Source organism: Neoarthrinium moseri (assembly GCF_022829205.1).
Source record: "Neoarthrinium moseri strain CBS 164.80 chromosome Unknown scaffold13_Wmoseri_CBS_16480, whole genome shotgun sequence".
NCBI classification, from domain to species: Eukaryota; Fungi; Ascomycota; class Sordariomycetes; order Amphisphaeriales; family Apiosporaceae; genus Neoarthrinium; species Neoarthrinium moseri.
This window is the reverse complement of record NW_026055127.1, coordinates 591,340-605,467: the sequence shown is the minus strand read 5'-3', so window position 1 is coordinate 605,467 and position 14,128 is coordinate 591,340. Positions and strand designations below refer to the sequence as shown.

General features: G+C 55.3%; 5 protein-coding genes across 5 annotated transcripts; 2 read left to right on the top strand and 3 right to left on the bottom strand.

Moving 5' to 3' along the window:
- Window positions 1-1,113: 1,113 nt before the first annotated feature.
- JN550_004788 (uncharacterized protein) lies at window positions 1,114-3,668 on the bottom strand (the record flags this gene model as incomplete). The annotated part of the gene is made up of 2 exons (XM_049316343.1): window positions 1,114-2,775; window positions 2,832-3,668. 2 exons carry the CDS (start codon window positions 3,666-3,668, stop codon window positions 1,114-1,116), a joined length of 2,499 nt encoding a protein of 832 aa, XP_049173409.1.
- Window positions 3,669-4,260: 592 nt separating this feature from the next.
- Window positions 4,261-5,705, top strand: JN550_004787 (uncharacterized protein; the record flags this gene model as incomplete). The annotated part of the gene is made up of 4 exons (XM_049316342.1): window positions 4,261-4,301; window positions 4,453-4,702; window positions 4,753-4,968; window positions 5,160-5,705. 4 exons carry the CDS (start codon window positions 4,261-4,263, stop codon window positions 5,703-5,705), a joined length of 1,053 nt encoding a protein of 350 aa, XP_049173408.1.
- A 2,121-nt stretch (window positions 5,706-7,826) lies between these two features.
- Window positions 7,827-9,584, top strand: JN550_004786 (uncharacterized protein; the record flags this gene model as incomplete). The annotated part of the gene is made up of 4 exons (XM_049316341.1): window positions 7,827-7,886; window positions 8,104-8,206; window positions 8,296-9,383; window positions 9,447-9,584. 4 exons carry the CDS (start codon window positions 7,827-7,829, stop codon window positions 9,582-9,584), a joined length of 1,389 nt encoding a protein of 462 aa, XP_049173407.1.
- A 405-nt stretch (window positions 9,585-9,989) lies between these two features.
- JN550_004785 (uncharacterized protein) lies at window positions 9,990-11,326 on the bottom strand (the record flags this gene model as incomplete). Its single annotated transcript, XM_049316339.1, has 3 exons — window positions 9,990-10,416; window positions 10,582-10,909; window positions 10,987-11,326. The coding sequence occupies 3 exons, from the start codon at window positions 11,324-11,326 to the stop codon at window positions 9,990-9,992; spliced, it is 1,095 nt and encodes a 364-aa protein (XP_049173406.1).
- Window positions 11,327-12,679: 1,353 nt separating this feature from the next.
- On the bottom strand, window positions 12,680-13,745 carry JN550_004784 (uncharacterized protein; the record flags this gene model as incomplete). The annotated part of the gene is made up of 2 exons (XM_049316338.1): window positions 12,680-13,354; window positions 13,416-13,745. The coding sequence occupies 2 exons, from the start codon at window positions 13,743-13,745 to the stop codon at window positions 12,680-12,682; spliced, it is 1,005 nt and encodes a 334-aa protein (XP_049173405.1).
- Window positions 13,746-14,128: the final 383 nt, after the last annotated feature.

The following is a 14,128-nucleotide window of genomic DNA, read 5'->3' as shown; positions in this document are numbered from 1 at the left end:
GGATCCTCATAACATGATCCACAACAGTGCTGGCGTTACAATGCAACCTCCCGAGTATTCGGCCTTCGATCCTATATTGTGAGTCACTAAATGCTACGAGGGGCTGTACCAGGCTGAACTTTCTCTAGCTGGCTTCATCATTGCAACGTAGATCGGCTCCTGGCCCTGTGGCAGGCCAAGTACTATAAGAGCACGTACCAGACCGAGCCCTCGAACTCCACCTCGGGGACATATACGGTACCCAGGGGATCGCTCGTGAACGGAGAGAACCCGCTGATGCCCTTCTACCTGGACAACCGCCGCAACTTCCACACGGGGGTCACCATGGCGTCCACCAAGGGCTTCGGCTACACGTACCCCGGGATCAACGACTGGTCGATGAGCGCCGAGGAGACGAGCCAGAACGTGACGGCCCTGGTCAAGCGGCTCTACGGCTCCGACGGCCCATCGCTGCTGAAGCGGTCCGGGCCGCAGCGGATAGGGAGGGCCTCTTGGAAGGAGTACTACGTGCAGATCGGCGTCGAACGCGCCGAGCTGGAGTGCCCATGCACCATAAGCATTCTGCTGGGGGACAAGGTCGCCGGCTCGATGGCGCTTCTGTCCATGCCGACGAGGGGTCGCGCATACTCCGAGGTGCCCCTGACTAGGCCGATCAGTCAGCTTACCTCCTGCCTGGAGGAGAAGACTGTCATCCCGTTCCTACAGCAAAATTTCAGGGTGGAGATCAGAAAGGTGCGTAGTTCCACCCCAGTTGGAGAATATGGATCGTCACCAGGGCACGAAAGTGTGCCCTGACGCCTAGCTGTAAAGCCTCGTCATTGGAGCCGGACCTCAGGGTAACGATTGCTGATATCATCGTTGCGCAGGATGACAATACGCAAATACCGGTCGAGCTAGTTCCGAGTCTGACTATAGATATGTACAGTGAAGACGTCGAGGACTCAGGTCCGGATAACTTCCCAACACATGGTATACCCCAATTTTGGCCCAATATTGGCAGGCCTGCGCGGAAGCCTTAATACAACTTCGGAGGTAGTCTGTATCTAGAGTGATATATAACGTGCTGGCCACACTCTTGCTGCAGTTCATCAGAAACCAATGACAGTACTCTTCTCAAAAGCCTCCAGGCCCATAGTCGGCATCCTCATCCACTATAAAGCCACCAGCGAAGTCATCGCCACTCTCATTGGCTGACGCCCTATCCTCCTCGTCCTCCTCCATTTGATCATCTTGCTCGTGGGCTAGATCCTCAACCACCTCCTCTCGCGCTTCCGCGTCCTCATCCACACCGGCCCAGATTCGCTGGCGCACCCTTAGGTTCATTAGGAACCTCTTCCAAGTCTTGAGCACCTCACGCGTTCTCCTCTCCTGTTCGTACTCGGCTTCTTGATCTCTGAGGCCCTCGATCGTTGCCCGCACTGCTTCTTCATGCTCAGATGCCACGACTACTCCATAGAGCACGGCAGTTCCCTTACGCCCTCTGAATGAGAAACCCGTGAGTGCGGGAGCATAGTCGATCCCGAGGGTGAATGCTGCCTGGGCGCCTAGATCATCGGCAACATACGCACCACCCTCAGGAACCATGCTGGGGACGTATATATCTAGATTGCCGAACCTGTTCTTCGGCACGACACCGTTGACGACTGGCGGGGCCTTGTAGAGGATGGTTTGATCCATAGTGAAGATGGGAGTGCCAACAGTGTCCTCCTCATTGCCATCCTCTAACTCTTCGTCGTCTCCGAAGAGATCTGACCTTTTCTTTAGTCGTTTTGGGAGGAATTTGACCGGGATCTGGTCGCCAAGTACCTCCCTTCCCATCCGATACCACTTGTCTCGCGTACGCGCTATGCGTACATCCTTTCGTCGATAGATCCTCTCCAGCGGGCCTTTACTACCGGCGCCTACTGTGCCCGCTGCTGTCGCACCCGGTACAAGGACTTCGTGCCGCCGCAGATGTCGCTCAAGCGCGTAAATGGGATGGTCCTTGAAGTCAGCCACGTTACGAGGCATTGGTTCCCTCGCCTCCGCAGCAGCCAACTCATTGCTCTCAATCTGATCCAAGTCCGTTGGATATCTGCGCCTGTACGCTTTGAGTGCTTTCCTCCACCACTTGTCACCGTTTGCTGCGGTGCTCTCGATACGCAGCTTCCGTGTCTTGGCGTTATATGCTTTCGTATAACGCCGCGTGACATCTTTGGCCGTTCCATCGGCTTCAAATCCTACAACATAGGTCATACAGTTCTCACGCTCACTAGCAGGAGGCTCGAAGAGTTGCGGCTTCCAGAATGACTGGGTGACCAAGGGGTCAACGGGCTGCCATTTCTGATGCGCCACATCAAGCACCTCGACCCAGTATACGGGAAACGGGCACTCGCGGATCTTTTTCGTAGTTTCTGATGGTTGGGCCGAGGCAATCGGTGAACTCGCCAATGGAACATTGAACGCGGTAGCATTGGGATGACCCATCCGACGGCGAATAGGGGAAGTCGTGTTCAGTGCAGGGCTGTCAAAGCTGCTGTCGTATTTTGGCCGCCTTGCGTATTGTTCTTCCAGGGATAACTTCTGCCTTGATCTCGGCGGCTTGGACATGGAAGGCCCCCCGGACGCGAATGTCAACGGCTGGAGTGAACAAACCAACCGGGCTTCAACACCAGCACTCCTGAGCAGAGCACAGTATAGTTGAGCCCCGACATCACGTGAGCCTTTAAGCTTCTTTGCCGCCTCGCGAAACTCGGGCCTTTCCATTGGTGACTCTGCATCACTTGGCATACGATACTGAGAAGACAATTAGGCTGATGTACATGAAACCGTGTTAAAGACGATCTTGTTACCTCTTTCAGGTGCTCTTCTTTATCGGCCCAGAGGGCACGACGAATCCCACGCTCCGTGATTTCGTACCGTGTCCTGAACATGATCTCAACTTTCTGCAAGCCCGTCTTGAGAGAATTCGTTTGGCCAAATTGGGTGAGATCCCGCCCCGGGTTCAAGTATTTTACCATCTCTCTGTTCAAAAGCCTGCGGAGAGTCCGTTGAACTTCTGCATCGTTACACCATCGATTCCTCTGCGCAACGTGTGACAACAAGCAGAGCAAGTGTGTCTTGTGGATCTCAATTCGGCGGTCCTTCTCTGGCCTGTTGATTGGTTTCCGCCGCTCAGCAACGTGTCGTAGCTTCTCAGTGGCACGAGCTGTCAGGTTGAGCACCAAGTCCTTGGGTTCTTCTTTTTCCGGTTCTGTGTTGTTGAAATTCAGATCTGGGAATGAGAGATCGACATCTTCGAACTGAAGGTCCTCCTCGTCATCGTTATCGTCGTCGTCGTCGTCGTCGTCGTCTTCTTCCTCCGAATCTCGGAACATGGTCTGGATAGTGGCGACGGGTATAGCCACATCCTCGAACTGTATGTCCCCATCATCCTCGTCGCTCTCAGGCGCCTCTGGGGGCGGCGGTTGGGTCTTCGGCCTCGGCTTCGAGGGTTGCGTCGGAGTGCTCTTCTCGCCAGGACGACGTCTGCGCTTCGGCGGCGGTTCCTCGGGATCAGCGATTGCGCGAACGTCAACATCGGCTAGCATCTCTCGATAGACATCCGGAGGGCCACCCCGGGCAGCAGACCCACGTGTCTGTCGTGATGCGCCTGCGCGGCTAGCTGCTACCCGTTTTCTGCCTGCCATGGCTTGGTGATGTCATACGCCTCGCTGCTAGGTCATGGACTGGTTGAGCACTTTGGCTTACGCGAAGTGCTTCAACCACCGTGTTGTAGGAGTCTACAAGTCGCACTACGCATCTCGTCGAAGGTTTCCCGTGTCGCAGAACAACCGTGGCAGTACATTAAGAGCGGGATTGCCGTGCATTGAGGTGCTGGCCTGATGCCTGCATCGCGTGGAGGGGCTCGAGGCCAAAAGTAGATGAACGCCAACTCACGTGATCTTAATTGGTTCTTGGGTTGGCGAATGCATTCCAGCCAATTTACAGCATCAGCGGCTAAATTAAGCTCTGTGACCTGGGCAGACTCTGGGAAGCATGATGCCACAGCGTCTCCATTTTCATGCATTTCTGGAAAACCATAAGATCCCCTTTGTGTAGGTCTTTGGGATGGCGGTCATGACAATTGGCAGACCTTTACCGCAGTCACGTAACTAGGCTGTAGCGGTAACAAAGTTAGTTACCCACACCAAATTTTGTAGTAATCGGGCGGTGCTGCAGCTACGAGGCAAAGTGAACAAGTCAACTTTCTGTCTGGATTCAGCGAAACAAACCCCGAAAATGAAGGACACATACACACTGCCGGCGGCAGCAGACTTCCAGTAAGCTTCAGGTGTTACGAGTGGCCAGGCTTTGGCTCTGTCCGCAGAGGGGCGGGAGACTTACAGCAAGTCTCTCAGAGCGAGCCACAGCCTCGAGACAGCCCATTGCCGCTGGTTGAGGGACTCAAGTCGCTGACCGCTCATAACACAGTGTGCATCTGCGAGATGGCGCCATGGCCGAGGCCGTAACGCCTACCATCCGCCAGGGAGGTGCCGAAGTGGCCTACGTGATGCCCAACCTGGTCCCTCCGGTCACCACGGTAGCGGCGGCGCTGGCTTACAAGGAGCGCCTGCAGAATATAGACCCGAGCGTCACCTACCTCATGACCTTGTACCTCCATGAAAGTATCACCCCAGAGGTTGTCAAGGAAGCCAAAAAGGCCGGCATCTCAGGCATCAAGGTGAGGTGAAATGCCGCCGAACATAGTCCCCAGCTGATGTGGAGGGCTAGTCTTATCCTGCTGGCGTGACTACCAACTCATCGTCCGGAGTCATCTCCTATGAGCCCTTCTTTCCCGTATTCAAGGCTATGGAGGAGGAAGGCCTGGTTCTGAACCTCCACGGCGAAGTCCCTAGTGACCGCAAGGGCATCACTGTTTTGAACGCAGAAGCCAGCTTTCTGCCTACGCTGCAGGATTTGCACCGCAGATTCCCCAAACTACGAATTGTAAGCTCAGACCAAACCATGGCACCTTTATCTCCTGTCCATCTGGAGAAGCACGGTCTGGTTGGCCTTCCGGACCCTCGCTCGGAGAAGAGCTATGCTGTCATTTTCATACCGAGACTTTCTGGTCGGGCTCTTTTTCACGAAGCGAGCCAATCAAAGTCAGGGAAAGTGCCCGACTAACAACGACTTAGGTTCTTGAGCACTGCACCACTGCGGATGCGGTTGCGGCTGTGAGATCCTGCGGTGACACGGTTGTCGGTACCATTACTGCTCACCATCTGTCTCTCCTCGTCGACGACTGGGCCGGCAACGCTCTGTGCTTCTGCAAGCCTGTTGCGAAGACGCCTGCGGATCGCCGTGGTCTCCTGGAGGCTGCCGTCAACAGCAGAGGGAAGTTCTTCCTCGGCACTGACTCCGCGCCCCATGACGTCTCCGCTAAGAAGGGCAGTAAGGCAGCTGCCGGCGTATTCACCCAGCCTTATGCCTGCCAGTATGTCTTGGCGGCTCTGGAAGATGCCATCGAGCGTGGCGATATCAAGGACGAAGACGTGACTGAAGAGTTCCTGCGTGGCTTCCTGGGCGAGTGGGGACGCAAATTCTATGGAATTGCGGAGAGCAACCGGAAAATTGTGTTAAAGAAGGGTGGTGAGGTCATTGTCGAATCGATCAAGGGTGCTGGTGTGGAGGTCATCCCATTCAGATCAGGGGAACCCACGTGGAGTGTGGAATGGCAGTGACATCTACGACTCACACCGTCGTCTACCTGAAACGGAGATACAAGTCTCTCGGGGCGTGAGGTCTAGGGGTATACTATCTGTATTCTCACGAACGTGGCTGAGCCCAACCGTCTGCGCGGTTCCTGCATACCGGATCGGTGCCCCGGTTTTCCAGTTCACGCAATGTGCTACCCATGCTGTAGTATAGCTCTGGTGAACCCCTGTCCTGTTTCTTTGGTTGCCGCACCGCTGCACAGCCTCCTTCTAGGCAGTCACTGAAAGTCTCAGGAAGCTGTATTCGATAGCTCTGAACTGATAATGTGCCCCGTGATCGTAGGCGTCGGCAATCCGCGTCAGACTGCAGGCTTACCTGGTGTGATTCAGACGTAAGCCAAGTGGCTGAGCTCCAGGTTGAAGGTTACATCTTCAGGAAGCGATGATGATGATGATGATGCTGCTGCTGCTGCTGAGATCTACAGGCACCAAAGTACCGAGCTCGTACATCGAAACCGTCAGGCCATACGTACATGCCGATGAACTTTGATGCGTCTGCATATGTAGCCGGCAAGACGTCACGGGTACTTAGTTACCGAGTGGCCAACCCTCCAAGTTGCTGCACGCACATGTGTGTAGTTGCTTTAGTCAGGAGTCGGACCAGACGTCGCAGACTGCCGGCCAGCCGTTTCTGCAGTGGGTTTCACTGGCAGACGCTAGCGCGAGGGCGCTAGCCTTAGCACTACGTAGTAGCACTGGATGGCGGGGGCTGAACCGACTGATCTTTTAGATAGCGCTGGCGTCCGAGCCCAACAGAAACGCGGTTTAGTCTGTACCAGCGATTCATGGAGAAAAGCCCCCCTTTCTTCCCATGGAAAAGCCATCGGGTACTATGGCGCAGCGGGAGGTTTACCTCAGGCGCGTCCCGACCCCTTATCTACCGCAGATACTCGACGAATTTCACAGAAATGGCCGCACCTGGCAACAATACGCCCGACGCCGCACGTGTGCAGATGCAAAGCCAGTTACTGCCGGGTTCAAGCCGGCCAGAGATTCCCGGCCAAAGTGGTGCTGCCCCTCGGCCGCAGGTACGTACATGGGACGGGCTCCCAGGTTCCCCTCGTGGTGGGCCCCAATAATGTGCGATAAGCCAAAATCGGCCAGGGGTTCAAGTCCACAGATTGCCATACAGAGGGGAGTCGGGAGATTGTGTGACCACTTGGCACGCCTCCCGACCTCCGAGAAGCAGCCCTGGAGGCCGGATATTGAGGTTCGCCTGCTGCGTTTGCTATGCCCACAAGGGCAGCCAAACCCAGCAGCCCAGGGGAGTCGGCGCGGGCTGACGGGGCGAGACATGTAGCCAGGCGGCGAAGCCAGACGAGGCAGGCTTACAGTACGTGCTGTCTACGGCGGGCTGGTGGCTCTGGTCGCTCTGGTGGCTCTGGGTGTCCAAGGTTGTCTGGGTCCAGGACGGAGGACTATGGAGAGTGGTTGTAATTAGGAGACAGGACTTGCAACGGTCGACCTAACTTTTATTTACATAATACTGCCGACCCTCGAGTAGGCGCTCATTCTCTCTCTCACGCGCTCTCCTCTAACGTTAGTCGTAGTGGTAGTAGCCTGCTCATTTCAAATACTCGTTCCCTCCCTTTTCCGCAATTAGTTTCCGCTCCAATCTCTCTCTCTCACCTCTTCTCTTCTCTTCCCTCTCCGTCTCTCTTCCTCCCTCTGCCTATCGCCACTCCTCATCCTCCTCCTTGCTTGCCACTGCGCCATATCATATCATACAAGTTGGTTCTTTAATTTTTTTTGGGTACGGTAAGTCGCAGACCATCACCCCTCATTCATGCGCCTGTTGATCCCCACCGAATCCATGGGACGTGTGCTGGGCATTGGAGGGTTTCTCTTGAGACCAGATGCAGCAACCGCCCAAGAGGGAATGAATTGGCGGTGAAGTGCACCTCGTCAGATCCCTCTTTGCATCTGGCGGGCGGCGGCCAAGGCTAAGCACTGACTGACGTCCTTGCCTCCCACAGCCTTTTCCTTCTCTCTCTCTTTTTTTCTCATACTCGAGATACTCACACCACAACCCAGAGAAAACACGACGAGACGAACGGATCCTCTTCCTCCTTCGCAACGTCAGTCACCATGGCCGCCCGTCCTCAGAACATCGGCATCAAGGCCATTGAACTCTACTTCCCTAGCCAGGTCAGTACGGCCCGTCCCACGCAGCCCGTTCCGGCCCTCGTGCCCGCGTTGCTTTTTTTCCCCTCTTCTCCCTGCTTCTGTCGTGTGCTGCTTCCATTTTATTTTTCTAAATTTCACCCCTCACACCCCTCGCACCCCTCTACTGCAGGTTTCGCAATGCGTGCCCCTCATTCTCCGACACCGCAATGGACCCTGACTGACTTTGCCCCACGTGTAGTATGTCGAGCAGTCCGAGCTTGAGAAGCACGATGGCGTGAGCGCCGGAAAGTACACAATCGGTCTTGGCCAGACTAAGATGACCTTCTGTGACGACCGAGAGGGTGTGTAGACCCCCTTCCCCTCCCCCCAGGCTTTGTCTGATCTTTGTCACCGCGGAGCCACAACTAACCGCTGCCGCCTCCCCCACCAGACATCTACTCGCTCGCCCTGACCGCCGTCTCCAAGTTGATCAAGAACTACAATATCGACGTCAACAATGTCGGCCGCCTCGAGGTCGGTACCGAGACCATCCTGGACAAGTCCAAGTCGGTCAAGTCCGTCTTGATGCAGCTGTTTGGCGACAACGCCAACGTCGAGGGTGTTGATACCGTCAACGCCTGCTACGGCGGCACCAACGCCATGTTCAACAGCGTCAACTGGGTCGAGTCGTCGGCCTGGGACGGCAGAGACGCCATCGTCGTTGCTGGCGACATTGCTCTGTACGCCAAGGGCAATGCCAGACCCACCGGTGGTGTTGGTTGCGTTGCCATGCTCGTCGGGCCCGACGCTCCCATTGTCGTTGAGCCCGGCATGCGTGGAACCTACATGGAGCACGTCTACGACTTCTACAAGCCCGATCTGACCAGCGAGTACCCCTACGTCGATGGCCACTACTCCGTCAACTGCTACTCAAAGGCCCTGGACGCCGCCTACCGCGCATACTGCAAGCGTGAGGCCCAGCTGTCCAAGGCCGCAGGCAACGGCCACGCCAACGGCAATGGCGCTGCCACCGAGGGCCCTGTCAAGACCCCCCTCGACCGCTTCGACTACCTGGCCTTCCACTCGCCTACCTGCAAGGTCGTCCAGAAGTCGTACGCCCGTCTTCTGTACCACGACTACCTCGCCGACCCCGAGAGCTCTGCTTTCACCGAGGTCCCCGCCGAGGTGCGTGATATGCCCTACGAGAAGTCGCTCACCGACAAGGTCGTCGAGAAGACCTTCATGGCCCTCACCAAGAAGCGCTTCGCCGAGCGCGTGTCGCCTGCCATCCAGGTCGCCACCATGTGCGGAAACATGTACTGCGCCAGCGTGTGGAGCGGTCTCTCCAGCATCATCGCCCATGTCGACAGCGCCACCCTCCAGGGCAAGCGCATCGGTCTTTTCAGTTACGGCTCTGGCTTGGCTGCCAGTTTCTTTTCGCTCCGCATCAACGGCAGCACTGAGCAGATCTCCAAGGTTTTGGACATCCCCAACAAGCTGGCTGCCCGCCGGGCACTGACCCCTGCGCAATACGAGGAGGTAAGCATACCCATATCCACCTGTCCACAGCCCACATGGCAGCATTGCTAACAACCCCTTCAGTTCTGTGACCTGCGTCACCAGGCCCACCTCCAGAAGGACTACACCCCCAAGGGTGACGTTTCGACCATTGCCCCCGGCACTTACTACCTCGAGAAGGTTGATGCCATGTTCAAGCGAACCTACGCCATCAAGGAATAGATACAAAGCAGAAAAAAAAAGTGAAAAGAAAAGAGAATATGGGTATATCTGCCGTCATCGAGATTTGTTGGCCATAGAACGAGCATTGCGGTGTTTGTTTAGAGGTCTTCTGCCTTTCGACCCCGCGTCATATCAACATGACGTGGTATCACAATGTTTTGCGCGCTTGAAGCGAAATACCATACAGCGGAGGGCAAAGTCAGTGAGATAGAGAGAAGAGAGGAGACACGAGGCTCGGAACTAATGATGTATATACCGGGAGGCTTCCATACTATGACGCCTTGCTTAATACAATGATAGATATTGACGATTAAATGTTGCAAAGTCATGATATGCTTGTGGACATGTGATGGCTGCCGCCATGTAGCTCTACGCTTGATTGTTTCTTATTCGTTGTTTGCTACACTACGGCGAAGCGTACTTGTATCCGTACTTCTCCTTGCTCTCCTTGAGGAAGGCCCAGCTCGCGTCGCTCTTCTTCTTGGCCTCGGGGTCGGCCTCGAGCGTCTCGGCCAGCTTGGCGTTGCTGAGGGCGCTGACGTTGGGCACGGCGAAGCCGCGCTGGACCGCGGGCCGCTGCATGCAGCGGTCGAGCCACGCGCGCACGCTGGGGAACTGCGCCAGGTCCAGCCCCGAGAAGGTCGCGATGTTGGCCCACCCCAGCAGGCTGATGTCGGCGATGCTGTACCGGCCGCGGCCCGGCCCCGCCACGTAGTCGCGCTCCCGCAGCCGCGCGTCCAGGATCCCGTACAGCCGCTCCGACTCGCCCACGTACCGCTGCGTCGCGTAGGGGATCTTCTCGGCCGCGAACTTGAGGAAGTGGTTGGCCTGGCTATGGAGGGGGGGATGTCCCGTCAGCGTCGGGTGCTTTAAGAGCAGGAGATGGAGAAAGGGGGATCATGTAGAACGTAAGGGGGGCGAGAGCGGGGGAGGGGGAGGGACTCCCGTTGCCTGGGCTACCCCCCTGGGAAGGATTATATATATAGTAGAAACTCACCCCTGCATGGGGCCGAGGCCACCGTGCTGCCAGCCGATCCACTGCTCACACACGGAGTAGTCGTCCGAGTCGACGGGGAAGCTAAAGCGGTGCTCGCGGTCGTAGACGCGGGCCAGGTAGCCGAGGATGGCGATGCCCTCGAAGACGGCGAAGCCGCCGCGCTCGTGGTCGACGATGGCCGGGATGCGCCCGTTGGGGCAGATGGCCGTGTACCACGGCTGCTTCTGCGTGTTCTTCATGATGTTGATGGCCTGCCACGTGTACTCGAGCCCGTACGCCTCCTTCAGCTCCTCGAGCAGGATGCTGGCCTTGTACCCGTTGGGCGTGCCTGCGTGCCGATTGGGGCCCGTGTTAGTCACACGTCGAGCGAGTGAAAAGAGTTCACGCGCGGACGCGCGGACGTACCAAGGGTCAGAAGCTCGATGCCCTTGTTGGCAATGAGTCCAGTGGGTTCCGACATCTCGTCGTCTGGGGCCGGTGCTTGCGACTGCGGCGGCTGCTGTAGCTTTGGGGAAGCGGTAGAGAAAGAAGCGGGCTTGGGGACCGAGGATAGCTTCGCTCGCGGGTTGACAGTCGTTTCGATACGATTCGTAATTCCAATGGCCGGGGTCTTGGTGCAGAATCTTTCAACTGGTGAAGCACTTCTAGTCGAACAATGAAGAAACCTGGCGGCGGGGGTGGTGGAAGTCAAGGGTCTTATATGCTTATGCAGCATTATACTACGACGAATAGGACTCGGCACCATGGTGGGGGAGGAGGGGGGGAAATGCTTTCTTTCTTGTCTGTTCCCTACATGAAAGCTGCCGCGAGCTCGGTATTTCCCTTCTACCTCGTCACGTAAGCGGCAGAAACGTCATGTACAATGCGGGTCTAGGGCGCGCATGGGTTTGATTTCAAATCAAGACCCTCGCGGGCCCAGGGTCGCGCGGATGCACTGTTCACGAGAGAGACACATTGGTGGAGCCCCTCCAGAACACGCCGACCGGGCTCGGTGTAGACGTCAGCGATACCGTTATTGGTCTGCCTGCAGGGGTTACGGAGCTAGCCGCTTGATCTAAACTCCGGGGCCATCCATATCGATAGCAGGAGCCAAAGAAAAGAGAAATCAACCCAGCTGTAGCCTCTCAAGCCCTTGACGTTACAGCCACACTCCAGAGTAGTCGAAAAGACTTATCCAGATATTAGGATAGATAGAAATCGCTAGGGGTATCACCGTTGCTTGAGCGTGGTTTATAGGTTAGAAATGCTGCATGTTCCACTACGACATAACACTATCTTCGCCCCATTTCTAACAAGCAGACGTTGTAGGTGCTTGTCGCATTTGCTACAAACCCTTTAAGCAAGTACTGCTAACCTAAGTCATGTACCTTGGGCAGAGGTGATTTTTGGCCATGAATTGATCGTCTTCCAGCGCAAATCCCCAGGCATCCTAGTCGAGATTGTCTCTGCTGTCTATGGAGCGAGATGCTGGCGTCTGGGAGCTTGCTTTGAAATGACTGGACCAAACGGTCAAGACAGCAAGAAAATGTTGAAGTCATGCCGGCCCAGCTGCAGCTGTTCTGGCTGCCTGATTAACATTACAGCAATGCGGATTTAATGGCAAAACCCTTTCTCTAAGATAAACCTGAGTAATGTACACATATAAAACCCATTACGTCTACCTATTTACGGAACACAGGGGAGCATGATAGAATCGTCGACTTGATTTAATCAAAGAAAAGTATATAACGCAGATTATCTTGCCTGTTTAAATATAACTCTCTTCTGTCACCTCTCAGAGAACGAAGGTACGCCGACTTTTGATGCATCCAAAACCACCCCTTGCGCGACGAGTCTGTTCCTCAGTGCAACATACGGCACGTCCTGAAGAGCGCAATCATGCGAGATCGCTATGTCAGCGGCATTGGCACATGCCTGTCCGATTGCGTAACACTGATGCTCAAGTCTCACTGCCCCTGTCTCGGGTGGTTAGCACATCCTGTCTATGCATGACCGATTATGGGAGATATCGTCACGAACCATAACCAACGTGCGAAGAGCTTGGGCACGTTGCGGTGATGAAGTTGGTAGCCTCGGCCCTGCGAGGGACCAATGCTCTTTACGCAACTCCAAAAGGGCGCCACCTGTGACCGTCCTTGAAGATGAAGCCCTCGTTATGCACTCTGCCGTCACGTAGTATCCGACGCACGCTATGTGTGTCTGTCGGGCCAGAACGCGGCTGCCACCGGATCTGGCACGGGGTCATCTCTAGAAGATCTGTCGACAGTGCACCTTCAGAACCAATCAAGTCGGTCTTATGGTTCGGCAGTCTTTGCCTTGGACAGTACACGTGTCCTCCAGCTGCTAGAAATCGCCGATGCAACTCGTAGTGCGCTGGGTTATAACCTTGGGGTTTTGTAAAGGGAACTCGGTTCTCTGGATTGTCCGTGATCGGCAGGCGATACGAATATGATTGCAGATGCAGGTCGCCAGACCCAGGAGTGCCAAATGGCTCGTCCGAGATACCGTACAAAAGTCCGCTTGATGGATCGCCAGGGGTGACATATGGGTCAATATCGACCTCAATTTGTCGGATAAGAGTTTCATCCCGAACTCCTGCCAGTGATTCATTGTACTTAGACGAGGGTTCTCGGCCTCGCACCCATGAGACGCCTACTGCAGCTAGTAGGTCGCCTTCGTATGAAGCGTCAACGAAGATTCTTCCCGTTACCGATACACCGTTCCTTAGCGATGGTTTTGATAGTGCTCCCTGCCTTTTCCACGGCTTTCGATTCTGCTAACGGTAACTTGAAAATAGTAATAAGACGGTGTTCAGCAAGCCACTCTGCAATAACTTTTTCAGCAACCTTGGATTCGAACCGCCGTACTTCAGGGTCTTTGAGCTTCTTTGCTACAACCTCATGCAAGTGGCCTAATCGGTTGTAATGTCTGCTGATCCTCTCGTGCAACTCAAGGTTCAGGCCGCCAAGGGTTGTGCTGTTCTGGAATTCATCTTGATTATCAATATCCGTGGCACCCAGTCCATTGATCTGAATTCCACCGATGTGGTCGTGTGCGGACACAAGAGCCACAGATCGGTTGAGACGGGCTGCTTGGATGGCTGTGGCGACGGCACCGGAAGTCGAGCCGTACACGACAATGTCAAAGGCTTCAACCGGTCTCATGGCGGCGCTCACTCCTATATGATCGAAGAGAGCAAAAAGCCAAATCAGTCCAGTTGATGCATAGACGAAATATATGACAACTTGCTTGCTCTGCTTTGACACCAGTAGCTATTCGTCTTCCGTGGCCGGCATCGGCATCTGCGCGGGTGACTCCCGAGGAAGAATATTCATCAATTTGAAAAATTTCGGCAAAGTGGGAACGCCAGCCAGGCCCGGTGATACAGCATACGTTAAGACGAGCAATCGACAGAAATGAGTGTCGGCCGAGTTCATGTCTAGTTGTCTAGGTAAACGGTATCATCTGGTGGTCTCCCTCCACCGGATATCCGGCACTAGCTCTTAGCCTATGCGCTTAATTGCCTGATCTGTGTGGATGGATCAGA